A 21,024-nucleotide genomic window follows, 5' to 3' on the forward strand; every position below is an offset into this window, starting at 1 on the left:
GGAAGAGATTAAAGTATTAGGTAACCTGGTTCATATACCATATGGTTACCTGAAGCATTTTCAGAAAAAAAATGAATGACATTATTCCAGCATATCAGAGTAAATTAGTTTACTTTTTCACTTAATTCATTTATAAAAAAAAATACTTGTGACTACATTTTAGAAAAATGACCATACCATATGGTTACTCGAAGCATTTTCAGAAAAAAAAATGAATGATATTATCCCAGCATATCACAGTAAATTCGTTTAATTTTTCACGTAATTCATTTATAAAAAATACTTGTGACTCCATTTTAGAAACTTGACCATACCATATGGTTACTTGAAGCATTTTCAGAAAAAAAAATGAATGACATTATCCCAGCATATCAGAGTAAATGCAATTACTTTTTCACGTAATTCATTTATAAAGAATACTCGTGACTATTTTAGAAACATGACCACAATCAGATATTCTAAAATAGTAGAAGGGAACACATTTACTCTCCTTTATCACCCAATAATTTCCCAAAAGCAGTTCATCATTTAGTATTTCTCTTTAGTCGCCTCCAGGAAATATATTTTGCGAATTAACCTCGGCCCCCGTGAGTGAGCCATCCTGTAAGTGACAGGCATTTGAGGCGGGCAGCCTCAAGGAAGGGGACATATTTCTTGAAGGCCTTCTACTACATGGGTCAGAGTATTCTAGACCTGGAGAAGTTTCCAGAATTAATCTTAGATTTTCGTGGTAACACCTGACGCTTCAATTATGGGTTTGGTTTTCTTCTCTGTAAGCACTGGGTAACCACTCAACATTATAGTAGATGCTTATTAAAGTTGTACATGCTTGAAAAATGCATCATCGTTTTTGGTAAAGTTGAAGGTCTACATGAGCAACGGTGAATGATGATTTTGTAGTGGTTTTTTTAAACCTGTAAAAAAGAGACAAAAACTTCCATGATCTTAAGAACAAGTAATAAGTATCCATGTACGTATACAGTATTGTGTGGTCTTTTTACCGTATAAATGACAATTAAACCACTTTTGAGAGATTTGATGATATTTTAAGACCCATACTTCACTGAGAGACAGCACGTTATTAAAGCGCCTCATTGGGGTGGTCGGTTTGGTCTTGGCCTGCCACCTTGGTGGCTGCGAGTTCAATTCTCGGGCATTCCATTGAGGGGTCAGAGATGTGTACTTCTGGCGATAGAAGTTCACGCTCGACGTGATTCGGAAGTCACGTAAAGCCGTTGGTCCCGTTGCTGAACAACCACTGGTTCCATGCAGCATAAAAACACCAAATAAACAAACAAACATGTCATTAAGATAACCAGCACAAAACAGACTTTTGGAAGCACTCAAGACATGTTTATATATGCTCGCACAGTTAATAGTGAAGTGATGGGAGCCGTAATTGAGTTAACTTTAGGAACTGTGTGATCAACTGTGTTATTTGGACCTCCTCCTGACAGAGAGTTCTCCAAAGAAAGAGAGAAAGCTCAGGCGAGAGGAGACTTCATGAAGCTCCGGAAAAAGCAGCAGATTGAGGAGGACTTGAGAGGTTATCTCGAGTGGATAACGGCGGCGGAAGACATAGAGATGGAAGGCGATGAGAAGAAGGAACAGGATGGTAATGAGACAATCGTTGAGCCCCTTGGACTGACGGAAATAACACTAACCATCCATGTCTAGTTTAGCTTTAGCTAGGTCTTTATTAGCAGCTATGATTTCTAAGGGTTCTACTTGCTCCTCCTCCTCCTCCTCCTCCTTGTCCTTACCTACTGCAGGGTAGCTGCAGCAGGCATCACAGCAGGATTGCAGCAGACTAAAGAAGAGAAAAAGTGTGTGAGAGACAGATTGGCCTTAGACCTACGCTCCTCTTGTCCCATATCACTAATACAGTATACCTTTTTTATAATCGTGATTCTTACTTGTGCTGTGGCTTCTGTGAGTTAGAACAATGTTGGAATTCCAAGGAGACTAGTAAACGTTTAAGTGAAATACCTGCTCTTCAGGTATTTCAGAGCAGAATTGCTGCTCTTGAATTTTATACTGGATGAAGTTGATTATTGTTCTAGCTCGTCAGAATCGAGTAGTGTGTGTCGAAGGCTGGAAGTGCACGGACAACCTTCGGTGCAATTCCAGTCTGATGAGAGTCTTTTTAACAGGTTAGAAGAATTAGTCTGTTGATCTTAGTACTTTACTAACCATAGCTGTATGTATCCTTTAATAGAGAGTTCTCAAAGGAAAGAGAAAAGGCTAAAGCCCGCGGAGACTTCAGAAAGCTCCGGGAGAAGCAACAGATCGAGGAAGATCTTCGAGGTTACTTGGAGTGGATAACTCACGCCGAAGATCTAGACCTCGAGGACAAAGAGGATAAGAAAGATTCAGACGGTAGGAAATTTGAGTGCTGTAATTCCCCTATTTGTACTTGTATGTATGTATGTATATATACGTGGATCATTACAATATATATATATGTATATATACTTGGTTGGTAACTATATATATATATACATATATATATATATATATATATATATATATCTATATATATATATATATATATAAATATTATATATAAACATATATATATGCATACATAGATATAATGGTGTCTTCAGATTTTCAAAGGAAATTGACAGAATAGATGTTTAAGGATAGGTAAACCTATTAGCTTTTTTTGTAACAATTTTTTTTTTCATTTCATTCATTTTCAGTTCCATAGTTGAATTATATTTGTTTAGTAGTATCTAGTAGTCAATCGGCTGTTAGACTGAAGTTATTTTGAATTATTTCATAACTTCTAAAAGGAAATCTGTTCCATTAATTTACTATTACAGATTTAGCCAAGGGTAGCTTAGGGTTGCAAGATATTAACAAACTAGGTTTACAAAAATAAATGGGATACTCATTTCCTTTCTTGTGTTGAACGTGAATCAGACAGAGAAGTCGTTATATTATTTTGCTCTAAATGAGAACTGTCTTTTTTTTTCTTTGAACTGGAGACGACTTCTTCCTCCAGTATTCAGCATTAATTTAAAAATCTCTCTGAATGTCTGTCTGTCTGTCTGTCACCCTGACAAGAGAAGGAAATGATAGATATGATTATCCCTTATGTTGAGCTCAGCCAAATATGTTTGCAAACATTTCTTCTTTTATTTTTAGTCTCAATTATTGCCCTGATATCAGTCAGCATTTAATGAATACCACTTGTTTTGCAATAAAAAAATTCACTGATAAATCAGTACACATGTTAATGACACTGTTAAATAATGCCCCTTTGTCTCTCAGTAATTACAGCATGTAGCAATGACTAACCCAGACAGTAATTTCTTTGTCGAAGTTACAAATAAAAAATCTTGAATTGGATGAGGTGAGGGTATCAGATAGATTGATGATGATCTGAACTCTTGGATTTTTCTTGTTGCATTTTTTTAGTTGTAACCAGTGCATTCTCTTTTGGCAATGATGCATTCTACTTTATAAGTGATCAGAGACTGTTTCTTAAAAGTGACCAATGCCAATTCCGTAAAGTTGTTAAGTAAGAGCGACAAGTTTTTGAGCTTTAATTCTGCCAACAGGCTCCATTGGGCTGCGTATCTTGATGTGTGCATGTGTATATATATATATCTATATATATTTAACCGAGACTTGAGTAGAGGAACCGTGACCCGGTTTGGTAGCTGTTTGGGGGCCGGTTCCAACTTCGATTCTCACCTGTGTTGTACATCGTTTCAGTTCAAAACACACTTTCGAAACTGATCAAATCATTTTACTTTAAACTGATCAAATCATTTTACTTTGCCACACAGTATCTCCAGACGATTTTTATTATTACCGATTTTAAGTGCATCAGGAGAATCTGGATAAATCCGAGAGCTTTTTACTTGAATTTATCGCTTGAACAAAGTAAACAAACTGGATTCTCACCAGTGTTGCATATGGTTTCAGTTCAAAACACGCTTTTTAAACTGATCAAATCATTTAATTTTCCACAGAATCTCCAGAATTTTTTTTTTTGTCACTGATTTTATGCATAAGGAGAATCGGTTCATTTTCATAAAGTCGGTTTTTTTTGTATACTTTATCCATGACCCTCGATCCTTATGTAAAGCGAATAGTTTCCAGTGTCTTCGGACGACAGGTGAAATATAAGCATTTTGGAATCTCGTAGCCGCTACCAACCAGTCACGTGGTTCCTGTGATAATGTGTAGGCTTTAGATACAAATAGAAGAATAATGACTGCATATCTCAAAAGTAGAGGCCATGTCTACCCTTAGACTTTTGGTTGATAAGATGACAGGCATGTAAAGCAAATTTATGAATCTATCTATGCTAGATATCATTAATGTCAATGTGATATTACAAAAGGTTTGGGGTGAGCTTTAACGATGACTGTTCTAAAAACAAAGATATAATTAGAAAACGTATTCTGTTAGCATTCGGACGAGCCGTTTTGCAAATTTCGTTTCAGGGCCGATGGCTGTCATCGGTCGATCATTGAACCAAATTGCTCAGTAGCTTGATTATGACTTCTCGAGTTTTGAGTGGGTTTATTAATTAGAGTGCTGATGACTGATTCCTCCCTGGGGGAAGAAGGACAAGAGAGAGAAGTTGATGTATTTTTTTTAGCTAAAGATACCAGTTCATATATTATTCAGTGCTCGTCACAATGCTAACTGAACGTGTCTTAAAGGACTTACTGTCAGGCAGAGCGGCTCATTCAGTCACTTGGCTATCCCGTTTGTCTCCAAGAGAAAGTTTTTTTTTCTTTTTTTTGGCCAAAAAGAAGAAGGAATTTCTTCGGAAAAAAAACTTTTTGGAACAAAGGATTCCAGTAGATGAATGGACGACATAATGCTTCGTGCAGTAGATTCCATATCCTTTTTTATATACATATATTTTTAACCTTGCCTATCAAATTTAGAATATGATGTATATATGTGTATTATAACATGATACAAAGACATATTGTGTGTTATGTGTATATACAGGTATATATATACATTTATGATATATATGTGATACATATACACATACATACATATATACATACATACACAGATTATATATACAAAATATACTGTTACAGATATATGTAGACTTTCAACACATACACAGACAAAATCAATACCTTTACATCTAAATACGTGTCTATACATACGTTCACAATTTTCTTGTAGATCAAGATATTTTCTCGCAGATTTTTATATGCTCTCTCTCTCTCTCTCTCTCTCTCTCTCTCTCTCTCTCTCTCTCTCTCTCTCTCTCTCTCATACGTATAATTACACAAGCACCCATATCTTCATGAACAGGAACTACGTTTACGAAGATAATTATGTAAATACATTCTCTAGGGAATATGAAATGCAGATTTATATATATATATATATATATATATATATACTATATATATATATAACTATATATATATATCTATATATATATATATATATATATATATATGATCATATATATATATATATTTTATATATGCGTGCAAATGTATATGTATATATGTGTGTGAATGTGTGGGTATGTATATATATATATATTATATATATATATATATATATATATATATTTTTTTTTTTTTATTTTTTTTTTTCATTTACTTTTGATGTGTGTTTGTGCGAAGTGTGTACATATATATAAATAGGTCCTGTATGTATTATCTATAAATGTATATATAGTGTATATAATTAAGTATGTATGTATTTAGTAAGTATACATATATAATACATATAATATATATGTATGTATGTATATATATCATTAGTACATTATATCCCTCTTACATTTAGAGACCTCCTGTAGCTAATTTATAGATTTATTCCCTTCAAGGCACGAAGAAAAGTTTACTTAGACATTATTTAGTCTATTAGATACCTTGAACTTCAAACGAACCAAAACATTACATCTATTTTGTGGAAGTAATCATTGCCACGGAAAAGAATTTATATTACTTTTATTATTATTATTATTATTATTATTATTATTATTATTATTATATTATTATTATTATTATTGCCTATTTCAGCCTCGTTTGTAATATATTCATTTTTCAATATAACCTGTATCAATGAAGGTCTTGTTCCAACATATTATTATTATTATTATTATTATTATTATTATTATTATTATTATTATTATTATTATTATTATTATTGTTATTATTATTATTATTATTATATTATTATATTATTATTATTATTATTATTATTGACTTACTTCAGCCTCGTTATTAATATATTCATTTTCAATAAAAAACCTGTATCAATGAAGGTTTCTTGTTCCAACTATTATTATTATTATTATTATTATTATTATTATTATTATTATTATATTCAGAAGATGAACCTTATTCTTAAGGAACAAGCCCACCACAGGAGCCACTGACTTCCGAAGAATATTTGGTGTTCATTAGTGAGAAGTCGCATAAGGCAAAAAAAAAAGAAGAAAATACAAGATGAGATTAGTTATCAGAAGAGAATAAACAATTTAATGAACTCGTAACTATATAAGCAAAACATAAGTAAATTAAGTTTAAGTACAATGAGACTGGTTTAGGAGTAGCGAAACTGGGAGGAGATAATTATAGACTTGAGTACCACATACTTCTTTATATGCTCTGTTTTAGGACAGACTCGAACGCCATAGAAAACACTCAGGTAGAAGGACTTGTACTGGTTGTCATAGGTAAATCAAAATTATAGTATATAGATATATATCTATATATATATATATATATTATATATATATATATTTATATATCTGTATGTATTGTAGTACTATATACATATAATATGATATATATATATGATCTATTATATATATATATCTATATATATATAAATATGGTATGTCGGATGTATGGTACAGATTATACATATATATATATTATTATAATATGAATATATATATATATATATTAATAAAAGATGATGTAGTATGTCGGTATGACATATATATTATATATAATATATATATATTATATAATATATATAATATCTTAATAATATATATATATATATTATAATATATAGTTAGAATGTATTATATATATGAATTTATATAAGCTATATAAATAATATATATATATACACACGTACATACCATTACACACATACACATACATAAATAGGTATATATGTAAAACATATTACCCGTAATGTATGCATGTGTGTATACATACATATACGGATGCATATCCATATACAGAGTTTGTGGTTATTTAACAGGATACAAAACACACGATACGCATTATTTCTGTGAATATATATACACACACACACACACACCACACACATATATATATATATATATATATATATATATATGTGTGTGTGTGTGTGTTGTGTGTGTGTGTGTGTGTGTGTGTGGTGTGTGTGGATGTGTTCGTTCGTTTATTACAAATTGGAAACAAAACATCGTACATTATATCTTTTACCTCTGCAGACTTCTAAAAGGCAAGTTTCTCTATTCTCGTCAGTCCAGTACATCAATTCCTTTTTGAAACTCTTCATTTCTTTATCCATTTTCACTTTCAGTCACATTCTTGGGAAGTTTTGGCTTTTTGATATTCGAAAAAAAATAAAATTGGAAAATTCCCCCATTCATGCAGTCATAAGACGTGCTGGACTTTATTTAACAAATCCAGCAAGGAAAAAAAGGAATAATGTAAAAAAATTTAAGACTTGCAAGGATACAGAAATGGCAGATACAAAGAAATAAAAGGACGAATATTACAAAAAACACTTTGCACACATCAATATACAACGATGTCACGAGAGTGAATATTTATTTATTTCTCCTTATGTGTAGTGACGATACGAACTCCTACAGACACAGACAGACAGACAGACAAATATTACATGTACGAGCAGTTTGGCAATGAAGGAATCTTTGCCGCCCCCGCCCCAGACCGATCCCCCCCACCCCCCCCCCCCCCCCCCAAAAAAAAAAAAAGATAATTAATCTAGTTTGATAATACACTTTAATATTTATAGTTAGTATTTAAATCTTTATTTTCCCTTTGTTGTATGCTGCTTGTAAAACAGTCTAAACACGTATCCAAACACCAGATTAAATACAGACATTATCCTAAGTACAGGATGCATAAGGTGTTCATATTCACCACTGCCTTCACATGTATATGATAGGCTTGTATACACGTGTATATGATTCATAAACACGCATTCACACAAACCTACACGCACACGCATACCTAAACACGAAAGTATATTTCCACATAAACACATGGGCCTACTTCCACGCAGGTAAATACATAGGTCTACTTCCACGCATCTAGTAGTTATACAAGCATCCTAGACATGTATCCACAAGTGTATATGTATGTATTTACTACATATATATAAATATACTTATATATATGTATATAGATGTATGTATACACACACACACACGCACACACACTCCCATGCATCCCAACAACGGTGCATCTAAGGACCAAAAGGAGGTGCACACAGTCAGCCCCTTTGAATCACCGCCACTAACAACTGACTTGTCAAGTTTAGCAGCAAGAGCAGTTGGGAAAACAACAACACAGCTGTTAAACGAGACACATTCGAAGCCGTAGCAGCTGCTGTGGTAGCCACTGCTCTTGCTCTGTTAACCAACTATGTAAACAAGAAAAAAAATAGCTAACCTCCTCCTCCTCCTCCTCCTCCACCACTACCAACTACAGAAAGCGATGTAAAACTCTTTAAAATTAATAATAATTTAAAACCAAAATGTGTCATTCCTATTTTAATGAAAAAAAGAGCTGACTGACAGATCATTGTAACCATAATATATATATACTGTTTAGGACTCAGGAGAATGTTCCTGATTATGAATGTTGTCTAAACCCCTCACTCCTCTTGTAAGTTATCACTTATACTATGAGTTGACTCCATTGATGAAGCAAGCATGCTGCAGTAAGGCTTTTAATTATTTTTTATTCCAGTCTTGCAGAGAGGAATAATAACGTCCCTTACTGTCATATAATGTGCTAAGGTTTTAAAAGTCGCTAGTCCGCCATTTATATACAAGCACTCTTATAAAACTAGTGTAAAATATGCACAACCCTCCCTTCCTCCCTCCCATCTCCCTCCCCTCTCCCTCCCCTCCCCCCGCCCTTCCCCTCTCCCTCCCTCCCGTCACCCCCTCCCCAAAAATAACCAAATCAAAAACAAAAAATCCCTCCGTATTTAGGTCTCTTGTCAAGGCACAGGATCCGACGGGGATTTCAGAGTCCTCGAATTCCCGGATTTTTATTTTGGTCAGATTCGAAGTCCCTCCCCCAGCTTGTGTTTAGATTAGTGCAAGTTCTTCTAACAGGCCAACCTTAACTGTCTTAACTGAAAGTGAGTAGAAGTTTCCATTCAGATAACGCCCATAGGGTCCTCAGAATTGTCAGAACGGCTGGAACCACTCAGAGGAAAGATAGGGCGTGCCTTTTGATTAACCCCTTGCCAGAATACCGCCCTAAAGTACGCCGCGTACCCCTTCTTGGAACCTAATAACTGCTTTCACTGACGCTCCAAAACCTGCCCTGAGCGTTGGCAATCTAGTTTGCCCAACTAACCGTCTCACTGACCAGGTAATGCCCCAAAACTCCGTCGAGTTCTGTGCCATTGCGAAGAGACCTACTATGACCATTTTTGCTGTTACTATCTGTAGAAACTGTGCGTATGTTCCCCGCCCCCCCAAGATAAAGTACCATCAAAGCTCTTGTGTATAATATATTTATGGTTCTATGCATAACCAACTTGCCTCTTTATTTTGATTTCTAGTTGCTCACTTTTTTTGGCCTCATACTACCACCACCACCCCTCTGGTTTTGTCAAAAATTGGATTACTACCCTTCAAGTTTTCACCTCTTAAAAGTCAAGAGAGAGAAAGATATCAAATTCTCATAGTTCAGTACTATAGTCAAAGATTCTTTTATCTTTTTTTTTTCTTTCTCTATTTTGTATGTCCTGACTCAGTCTTAAGTAGCCTTTGGATGAGAAAGATAAATGCTGAAGTAACCAAACTTGTTTAAAAAAAAAAAAAACTTTGAACACATCTATGGTGATACTAGTTTTGATTGAAAGTGTTTTGGCCAACATATCTGGATTTAAATTTTATATATAAAAAAAAGAAGACTTTTAAACTTATATTGCATGAAGTGGAAATAAAAAAAAAAACGCCGACATTGATTCCCAATGAAACCTTGTTTAGAACAGAAATGTAATTATATCCAAATTAGATGTTTGGTTTGAGACATGATGATGACCAATTATAAATAGCCTTTTATTTTTATTAAATTTTTTTTTATTGCAAACGGGGCATCCATTCAGTCGATCTGGCATAAGCACAGTAACTGGTCATAGCATATTTATGATGACAGGATATCCCTTTGTCCAGTTAGAAATCATTAGAGTTCAGTAACCTGAGAAAATTATGAATCCTTTTTTTATTCCCGCACAGTATTTCTTTTTATCATCATAACATGATCCCTTTTTATGGTGGAATGCATCCCTTCCCAATTCAAGTGAATGAAACATTCTTTTTTTTTTTTTGACAAATCCCAAAAGTAGTAGTGGCCCACTACCAAAAAAAACAAAAAAAAACAAAGCACCTCCATTGTCAGAAAGAGAAAAAAAAAAACATTATTCTCACATCTTAGATGTATAATATAGGGGATTTGAAATGTGCCAGTCCCTCCCCTTCTTGAATATATATATATACATATAAAAAAATAAGAAGAAAATATATATATACAGAAAAGAGAGAAAGCGGGAAGTATGTTAACCGCGTTCGCCCCCCCTATCTTCAGACGGGCGCCGTTTAGTACTGCCGGGAGCGAACAACCGCGGAGCAATGTCGGTGGCGTCCCCCACCTCCCTTCTGCTGTTCTTGCCCCTCTTCTCTATGCGTAACTGTATGTATGAGGCCAGAGAACTGGACAGGTGAACTTCGGGCCCGCGCTCTGGCTAGAACAGTCTCCGCTAGATCTCTGCCTATGAAAAAAGAGAATGGGAAGACACGTAGAAAACGGGAAGTGACGACACCTAGCGTAGAGCGCGGGCCTGCTTGTACTTTCCACCTTATTAAAAAAAAAAGGCTCGCTCGCCGCTATAGCACGCTCCTCGCATGGTGTGAAGTCCCCGTGTTTACAACTTTTATTTTCTCTCTATATATATCTTTCTCCTCCTTTTGTCTCCTCCTTCTCCACTTCAATTCTTCCTCCTCCTCTTCTTCTTCTCCTCCTTCACATATTGCTAATTGCATTGAGTCTGCTGCTACTTATCTTAATTTTAATTTTTTTTAATATTTTTAAAAAAATTATTATCTCTCTACATCTATATACTCCTTTTTGTTTGAGATTTGCAGTTTATGATTGTCCAATACGTATAACGGACTCTAACCTCTTCTATTTTTTTTTATAAATAATTACATTTTGATTGAACCCTTGATTATCTGGTGATATCATTGGCATTTTGGAGTTTTCTTACACACCCTTTTCCAAGTATACCATAGTTGATTACAGCTTTGCTCATCTCATATTTTGTGAAGATATGACATACGTTCTAATGTGAAGATCTTATGTTAATCTTATGTATGTCATATTTGAAGAATTGCTAATCCCATTTTGACTTCTATATAAGATTTAATATTTATTTTTTCTTATAGGATTATTAGGTTATTCTCTCATTATTATTATTTTTTAGTATGACGGTCTTCTCAACATCTTGGGAGAGGATTATCACACGTTGTAAAAAAAAAAAAGCAAAAAAAAAAAGCTACTTTCATTTGTCAAAAAAATGCTATTTGAGTTGCATCCCTTATTAAAAAACAAATTGAGTTGCTTCTCTTATTTCCAAAAATAATTATGGAAATTTAGTTATATTAAGCATAATTTTATCACACGTTGTTAAGAAAAAAAAGCAAAAAAAACTACTCCTTTCATTTGTCAAAAAAAATGCCATTTGAGTTGCTTCCCTTATTTGAAAATAGAATTGAGTTGCTTCTCTTATTTCCAAAAAAAAAAGCTTGTGGAAATTTGGTTATATTAAGCATAATAATTTTTTCAGTTTTCATTTTTTTTTTCAAATTCTTGATTACAGTCAGTTTTGACATCACCATAGTCATCGCAACTTAGCTATCACTGGTAACGCTGTCACAAAAACACGCTTTTTCACGCTGCTCACTTTTATTTCTGGCATCACAGTAGTTTGATTTGAAAAAAAAAAAATTCATTTTGAAAAATTTTTTTTTTATTTGAAAAAAATTGAAAAAATCTATTTTGAAAAAAATTTATTTTGAAAAAAGTTTATTTTGAAAACAAAAAATTAACTTTAGGGGGAAAATGCGTATCTTTATATACAGTTACCAAAAAAAAAAGTTAGATTTCATAAAAACATTAATGCTTACATTTTTATATAGTAGCAAGAAAAGGTTGATTTTGGAAAAAACAAATTAAGTTAATTCAATGAAAAATAGCGTTTATTTGTCTAAATGGTGACAAAACCCGCCCCCCCCAAAAAAAAAAAAAGATTGAAAATTACCGCTGAAAAAATGAAATTAAATTACCTATGAAAAAGAATATAATTTAATTTTATCACCTAAATGAGGTTTAAAATTGTCACTGAAAATTTACTTTTAATTTAAAAAAAAAATGATCATCTAAACAGCGACAAAAAAAAGGTTGAAAATCGCTACTGAAGTAAATTTTAGATTAACTGAAAAAAAAAGTTTTTTTCTTTCTAAACCGACAGAAAAAAAAAACTATCGAAATTTGCCGCATTATTGAATTAACTTTGAACTACAAGACAAATAGATGAATGCTGATCGTATTTCTAAACAGCCAAAAAAAGTGTGAAAATTAACCACAAAAAAAAAATTATCATCTTTGAACAAAAAAAGAAAAACAAAAATTAATGACTTCCTAAATTACATATATAAACGGTTTGGAAATTATTTTGAAAGCGACAAAAGTAGTTAATTTTAAAACGTTTTATTGATCTTTACCCCCCAAAAAAATGTTTCTGAAATAATTCTTATTTGTAATGCACAGAAGATAAATTCACTTCTATATTAAAAAAAACACTAAGTCGAAAACATTTTTGTCGCTTTTCTGCAAGCAAAAAAAAATATTTACAAAATGTCTATAGTAGTTACTACGAAACATATTAAAGTATTTTATAGAAGTTACTACAGACGTTATCAAAATCGATTATAGAAAATATGCTTATCACACATATAACGGTAAGAATAGTTGCTAAAAAATAGATGGTCGATAAAAAAAAAGTCGCCAAAAAATAGTCGCTTAATAAAATAGTCGCTAAAAAAATAATAGCTTAAAAAATAGTCGCGCAAAGAATGAGCAAAACTTATTATAGCTTTGGTTGACAGTGATATTCTCAAAAAAAAAAAAATTAAAAGATAATCATGGTAATTTGTCGTAAATCTGTGTCTTCCTGGTAATCGGTGTCATAATCATATTTATATATATACATATTTATTATATCTATGTTCTAATGTTGTCGTTTCACTCCGTCAGTCAGAAAGATCTGAACAGGACGACGAATATTTTTGCCGTTCAAATCCCATTCGTTCATTGTTGTCGCTCGATTATTTATTTTTAATTTGATAATAGACGTCGGTTTTCCATATCCCCAACACCAGAGGGAAGCCGCTTGTCTGTTGTACGTGTGTGTGTGTGTTTGTCTTCTGTGTGTCTGTTTACACTGTATACCCTGACACGATGGTATACATGTGTACGTTTGTGTCTGGGTACTTTTCTATAGGAGGATCAAAGAGAAATACGTACGAGAATATTCAGTATTAAATCACTATAATAATTGAATTATTAAAAAAGTAAATATCGTCATTAACATGCGTCACTTTGGCGTGTATATTCGGTCGATTATGAGATTTATAAGATGGCTAAGATACGTCTTCAGTTTGAAGTTGTAAGAACGTCAGTATCACACGATGAACAACTAACGCATTTGCCGCCGTGAACAAGTGTTCACGTTCGTGATATCTGAGATTGATTTGCAAACCTCCAATAGAGAATTTGCAACTGGACTCACGTTAAAATCGTCTTGGTGTCATACCAAAAAGCAGTATGATGAGTCTGTCCGACCTTTTGCTGTGTCTTAAAGCACGTCTCCCATTTTTGTCTTAACTCAGAACTTTTAAAGTCAACTTTTAAAAGGACGTATTAGAAGTCCCACTTGTTTCTATGTGCTCTTGGTCTAACAAGTACTTGTCTCTTGTCGTCAGATTGTCACTAAATAGTAACATTGTATTTGTCAATATTTTCTCACGATGTCAGGATGTTTCTGTAGCAAATTGGGTTCAATTATGACATCACTTGTTAGACCAGAAACACTAAACTCTTAATTTCAATTTTAAAGATGACCACTCTGCTATCTTGTACCTTCCTGTTAAACAAATGTTTAGTGATAGGTAAAGGCTTCCATTGGAAAGTATCAAGTAGTTATTTTTTCTTTTGCTTTGTAAGGGTCCAGGTCTTCTTTGTCCTTTTTTGTGTGTTTTTTTTTCGTGATATAATTGTTTATTCGAGTCTTGATTGTTTCACGAGGTGTTTGTTTATATTCAGAATCACGTGACTTACTCGCAGACAAAGCAACATTAAACTCTCTTTTTTATTCTTTAATTGCATTCCTCAATGCGATGACGTACCCAGTAAAAGATTCCGCCTTCAAGTACTTTAATGAATTTCCAATATGCGGCAACCTCATTCTTCAAGTACGTACTAAATAGTTCTCCTGTTTCCATAAATCATCAAGTATTTGTGAGTAAATTCAGATTTGAGATAAAACCTTATGGCATGTCCTCGTTACAGACACAGGTCATGTATAAGGGAATGAGAGCATCGAGCTTAAATATCATACTTTGTGAATCTGGTATCCTTTTTAATGTATACTTCAGTGATCACGTCATAATAAACCTCCTTGGGGTCCACCTCTATCCACTACTTTTATCAAAGCATTCTTTTTCTCATCATCTTTAATCATTCCCTTTTCGTTCATCCTTCTTAAGCCATGTCTGTTGTATTGTCAAACTCACTGGTTTCGTTTAAATTCTGGGTCAGTTGAGCTCTCTAGTGATGCTAGGAAGGTCTCGTAGTTACGATAAGTCTACCTTACCGTAAGAGATATGTGTAATTGCCACCAACCACTCCATCGTTGACCGTGGCTGAACATCCAAGAAGTCAGGAAACTAGACCCTAGGAATTCATTGTTTCTAATCCAAATCAGGATCTTGACTTTACAGTATTCCTTCCGCTAAGCTGGACATGAGTCCAAAGATTCGCCTGCTTCTTGTCCGCTACGATCGGCTTCTTCGTCAGTTTGAGTGTTAAAAATGTAGGCTGTTTCTTTACTATTTTATGTCTTCAATTCGGCTGGCAAAAATGAACCGTAGCAGAAACTGTGATCACAGCTACATCAGCCTTACTTTTTGTCTGGTATCCCGCACTGGCATCACTATACTAAGCTCTCGCACAAGGAGAGACGGTGCTTGTGAACGAGTTATAGTGTCAGGGTACTTAGTTAAGATCTCGGACTCTCTCAAGAAAATTAGCGTTGGAGGGATTTATGCTGTTCGTCAACGTGTCGATATAACTGCGTAGGCGTGTGAATGTTCTCCACTTGTCTGTCTGTCCGTCTGTCTACTATAGATGTTTCCTGGGCTTCCTCTCAATTGCGAAAGAGGTTTGAATTGTGTTTTTTTTTCTTTCCACTACGAGTTAACGAAACCTCCATGTTTTCGTTTTTTGTGCTTGAGCCACTGAGTGTCACGTGATATTCGAGAGAATTTAGGAACCGATATTGTCTATTTCTTATATTATATCATTTTGTATATCCCAGATGTCAACTTCCATTCATATAAAAAATACAATTTAATTTTTTGTTTTTTTTTTATTGGAGATCAGACCAATGTTTATTTTTCATTTTTTTTACTCCTATGGTAGTGTTGACAAGTCCCTCGTAGCGTGACGTGGATTTTTCTAATGCTCTCTCAGCAACTTACGAAAGTTCTGCTCCAGTTTTTCCGGAGCTGTTAAACTTCAGAACTGCTCGTTTAAGAATCATATCGTTTTAGTTTTGGTATAATTCAGTATAATTCAGGTTCCAGAATTTCCTGGTTTCAGTACCGTAAGACGAACTTCAACAACAACAACAACAACCACTGTGATGGCCAATGATTTTGTTGTTACTGACGACGTTAAAATTAACATTTCCTCTTCATTATTTATCATGTTAATATGGGTAAGGTATTCTGTTGCATATTTTAGTTTCTCCACGGACCTATGAGGGTTTTATTTTTCTTATTTTTTCTTCAGTGCTTCGTAGAATAAGGCCACTATATCACCATAGTCACCACTGATACAGATTGGATCAGTGTTCATATCCATCTGTGACTTCACATAATTTTCATTTTCAATTTTTATTTTTTTTTATTTTTTGCCAATTACTATCGTCATATTTTTTTCTGCATTTCTTCTGTTAGAACAGTTTTTTTTTTTTTTTTTTTTTTTTTTTTCACAGTTCATTTTCGCTTTATTTACTTACTTATTTTTTGTCGTCTTAAGAAAAACCAGGATGCCACAGTACAAGTCATTTTTGTATGTGAACATTTACGGGAAAAAAATTGAATGTGTATCACCTTCGTAAACCAAAAAACTCGTCATCTGTCATTTCTCCAACGCAAGTTTCTAAGGCATCCAGATTTTTATTCTTATGCTTCAGATCATTTGGAAAAAAAAATTATTCACACGCTCTAAATAAATTTTTTTTCTCATATACTTTCAATCGTCAATTTTTTTCATTCATATGCTTTTAGATCGTCAAACTATTTTTTTCCCATATGCTTTAAATCATATAAAATTTACTTTCATATACTTTAAATCGTTATTCTTTTGTTGTGTTCTTTAAATGATCAGAATCGTTATATTCATATACTTGTGACTCGTCAAACAAATTTTTACATGCATTACGTACATGCTTTAAATCATATACAATTTTTATTCTTATACTTTATTTCGTAAGAAAAAATTTTTTTTTTCTTATGCTTTAAATCATCAGAATTGTTTTTTACTCCTCAGATAATTTTATATGCTTTAAATCATATAAAATTTTATTCATATATGTTAAATCATCAATTTTTTTCACATGCTTTAAATCATAAAAATATTTTCCATATAGTTTAAATCATAAAAATATTTTTCATATACTTTAAATCATCAAAATATTTTCATTTATAGGCTTTTAATCATTAAATTCTTTTATCCATAGGCTTTAAATCCAATTTATTTTATTCATATGCTTTAAACCATCAAAATACTTTCGTTCAAATTGCTTTAAATCATTAAAATAATTTTTATTCTTATGGTTTAAATCATTGAATTTTTTTATTCCTATGCTCTAAGTCATAAAAATATTTTTTTTCATATGTTTTAAATCATAAAAAATACATATGCTTTAAATCATCAAAATTTATTTTTTTTCGTAATCCTGAAACCATTAAATTTTTTTAAAATCATTTGTTTTAAATCAAAATTATTTCATTCACATGCTTTAAATCATAAAAAAAACATTTAATTCACATACTTTAAATCATAAAAAAAAAACATTTTCACTCATGCTTTAAATCATAAAAAAACTATTTCATTCACATACTTTAAATCATAAAAGAAAAGAAAAAATCATTCATACGCTTTAAATCATCGTACGGAAAAACTAATGGTTTCGCTGTACCGCGCATTTAGTGTCAGATGCATTTTCTGTGTTCAGAAAAAAAAAAAAAAAAAAAAAAACACATCTGCAAACCCATCATCTGCAAACCGATATTTATTTTCTCATTGTGCCATCATTTTTACCATCCGCTTTTTACAAGCCTTGTTCGCTAAAAAAAAAAAAAAAAAAAAAATTATGATTATGCATGTCACCCTTTTATTACCTTAAGAACGCCCCCTCATTTTTTTATGCTTCAGAACAGCACCAACTTAATAATAATCATGATTTAAAATAAAAAAAAAATTACGACTTAAGGCCAAGATGACACACGAAGAGAATTATTCTTATTTATTTTGTTTTTAGAAAGTAGATAACGAACATACATATTTCTGTATTTCCGTTTTCAAAGCATGAATATTTATATACATATAATAGAGGGGCTTCTATAGCTGCTCTTTTGTTTATTTATTTATTTATTGATTTATTTATTTTTATTTAAAAATAGCACACTGCCATGGAAATGTGTCTCGTGTGTTGTTGTTCCGCCTTAGAAATCTTAAATGATCCAAGGTGTCTCGCCATCGGTGTTTCCTCCCTTCCCCCCCACCCACCACCACCAACCACCTCACTGGCGCATCTTTGGAACCTCCCGTGGACACTGTCTCTCATCCGCGAACCAAGGTAAAAAAGTGAGAGAGAGAGAGAGAGGGAGAGAGAGACAGGAAAAGAAAAAGAGATAAAATATAAAACGCCTGGATGACCGACAGTGAGAGCGAGAGGCCTTTTTTCAAAGACGCGCTCTCTCTTTTTTCACCTTGTAGCCACCCCCTCCCCCAACCCCGTGACCAAACTGGATGATTTGCATGTCACATATTTTGTTGTTTATACTTTTGCATATACCCACCTGACATATGTGTTTAATTGCTGTAGCACTCACTACTCTGTTCTCTACCCAAAATGAAGGGGGTGTCTTCTAACGGCGTTTGTGTGTGTGTGTGTCTGCACCTGCGTGTGGTCTGTTTTGAATCATTAAAATCTCTTGTATATATTATTCCATCCAATTTCAACGAAGACGCTTGTCTGTCCTCAAATTCGTCTGTGGCCACACGGAGGAGGCTCTCGAGTTCGACGGACAGGCCTCAGACGCTTTTAGAGGGCGCCTCAAGATGATTTTTTTTTTTTTTTTTTTTAAGTCACTTTCATATAAGATCTTATCATGATTATACAATGGAATATCTGTAGGTGCCAAAAAAAAAAAATAAATGTCAGAGAATCCTCATTATGTGTAATTCTGTACTGTAGTATTTGCTTTTAAACATATTTGAGTTTCCCCCTTTGAATTCTGTGTCTGTGTATATATATCTATATCGCAGAGAGGAAGACTTTTTAATAGATTTCATAGATTCGAAAAAGTTCCTCTTTTAGATCTTGTGTAAGAATATATTTGTTTTTATTTTTTTTTTATTCAGATTGCTCATTTTACTGTACTACTACTACCACCACCCGCTTCACATTTACTTCCAGGCAGATTTTCTTTGAAGTAGAGAAAGAGGTTTTATCTCGCCAGGAAACTGTCTTACGATTTCCTTTCTTTACAGCCAAGGCTGTAGACGCAGAAATTGACAAGGGAGAAGACAATGACGAAACTTCCCAGCCCTCTTGGTGGCAGAAGAAGAAGAAGGGATTTGATCGGTAAGGCCCCCATCGGCTCTCTCTCTCTCTCTCTCTCTCTCTCTCTCTCTCTCTCTCTCTCTCTCTCCTCTCTCTCTTTCCTTGTCGTGCCATTGTAGAAGGTTGACTTATTGCAAAATTAACGAAGAAAAATCATTAAATAGACAAAATAAAAAAATTAAAAAAATAAGACACAGGAGATGCTGGAACTTTATTATAAAATGATGTTACATTGATGTTTGTACGTGGACTGTTTATAGTTTTAATAGTTTTTTTTTTCTTTCTAAAAGCAGTAAAGGAATGAGTAACAGTATTTTTCAGTATGGTGCTCCAATTAATAACCATCTGCATAAATTAAAACAAAAGTAGATTTGGACCTTTATCCTTTCTTAAAAAAATGACGTCTACGTAACGTTGAAGCATCCAGAGAGCAGAATACGCGTCATAATATGCTGTTTCCTTACCTCAGTTTACCGTAATCTAAAAATATCAAGGGATGTTACACTGGCAATGTCGCTTAGTCATCATTCACCCGCCCACAACCGCCCAAAAAGGAGTCTTGGTTCCGTGGTTTGAGAAAAAAAAAAAGTCTTGACTTTGTGGTTAAAAAAAGTTGGTTCTGTGGTAAAGTAAGTCTTGATTTTGTGGAAAAGAAAATATAAGTTGGTTCTGTGGTAAAGTAAGTCTTGATTTTGTGGTAAACAAAAAATAAGTTGGTTCTGTGGTAAAGTAAGTCTTGATTTTGTGGTAAACAAAAAAAAAGTTGGTTCTGTGGTAAAGTAAGTCTTGATTTTGTGAAAAAAAAAAAGTTGGTTCTGTGGTAAAATAAAAATCTTGATTTTGAGGTAAAGTAAGTCTTGATTTTGTGGTTGAAAAATTTTTTAGTTCAGTGGTAAAGTTAATCTTTATTTTGTGTAAAAAAAAAAAAAGTCTTAGTCCTTTGGTAAAATAAAAATCTGGATTTTGTGGGGAAAAAGGTTAGTTCTGTGGTAAAGTAAGCCTTGATTTTGTGGTAAAAAAAAAAAGTGGGTTAAAGTAAGTATTAATTTTGTTGTAAAAAAAAAAAAAAAAAAAAGTCTTGGTTCTGTGGTAAAGTAATTCTTGATTTTGTGGTAAACAAAAGTTGGTCCTGTGGTAAAATTAAAATCTTGATTTTGAGGTAGAAAAAAAAAAAGAGTGGGTTTTGTGGTTTAAAAAAACAATTAAAAACCTTGATTCAGTAGTTATGGAAATACATGTGTTTGTATTAGCATTACTTGCAGAGGGTTAGATGCATTGTCCTATTTTATGACAGAACTTGACCTTGTTTGTTTTGCGTAATGAATGAATACCGCATATATATCCACATTCGCTCAAGTTAAACCTCGCAGAATACTGAGCGATCTTGGCCAGTGTGACATTCTTTAAACTGCACCAGTGCTTGGCTTTCCTGTGACTCCAAGTTGCAGTTCAATGGCAACTTGAGTGGTGTTATCATGTAGAAGACTTGCGTTTTTCGTTTGCCAAGTTTCTTTTTCACAGTAATGATTCATCTGCCATCTCTCTCTCTCTCTCATACTTCTGAGAACAGGAAAGTTAAGCCCAACCATTATTTTTTTATTT

At 33.2% G+C, this 21,024-nt stretch overlaps 1 protein-coding gene across 50 annotated transcripts in view; it reads left to right on the forward strand.

Annotated features, from left to right (window-relative positions):
* The window catches only part of LOC135216414 (muscle calcium channel subunit alpha-1-like), an 821,008-nt gene that overhangs the window by 656,997 nt on the left and 142,987 nt on the right, over positions 1-21,024 (forward strand). For 45 of the 50 annotated variants that reach the window (XR_010314879.1, XR_010314880.1, XR_010314881.1 and 42 more), the window contains 3 exons: positions 2,219-2,379; positions 10,815-10,919; positions 19,350-19,443. Coding sequence is in view for 47 of the 50 variants with exons in the window: in XM_064251735.1 (XP_064107805.1) it covers positions 2,219-2,379; positions 10,815-10,919; positions 19,350-19,443 (360 nt within the window). In the remaining 3 variants the exon portion in view is untranslated. Of the gene's footprint in view, positions 1-1,457; positions 1,616-2,218; positions 2,380-10,814; positions 10,920-19,349; positions 19,444-21,024 lie in introns of all 50 variants that reach the window. The other 5 variants (XM_064251725.1, XM_064251729.1, XM_064251726.1 and 2 more) reach the window with 3 other exon arrangements.

The sequence above is a fragment of the Macrobrachium nipponense genome, chromosome 6, assembly GCF_015104395.2.
Source record: "Macrobrachium nipponense isolate FS-2020 chromosome 6, ASM1510439v2, whole genome shotgun sequence".
In the NCBI taxonomy this organism is placed as follows: domain Eukaryota; kingdom Metazoa; phylum Arthropoda; class Malacostraca; order Decapoda; family Palaemonidae; genus Macrobrachium; species Macrobrachium nipponense.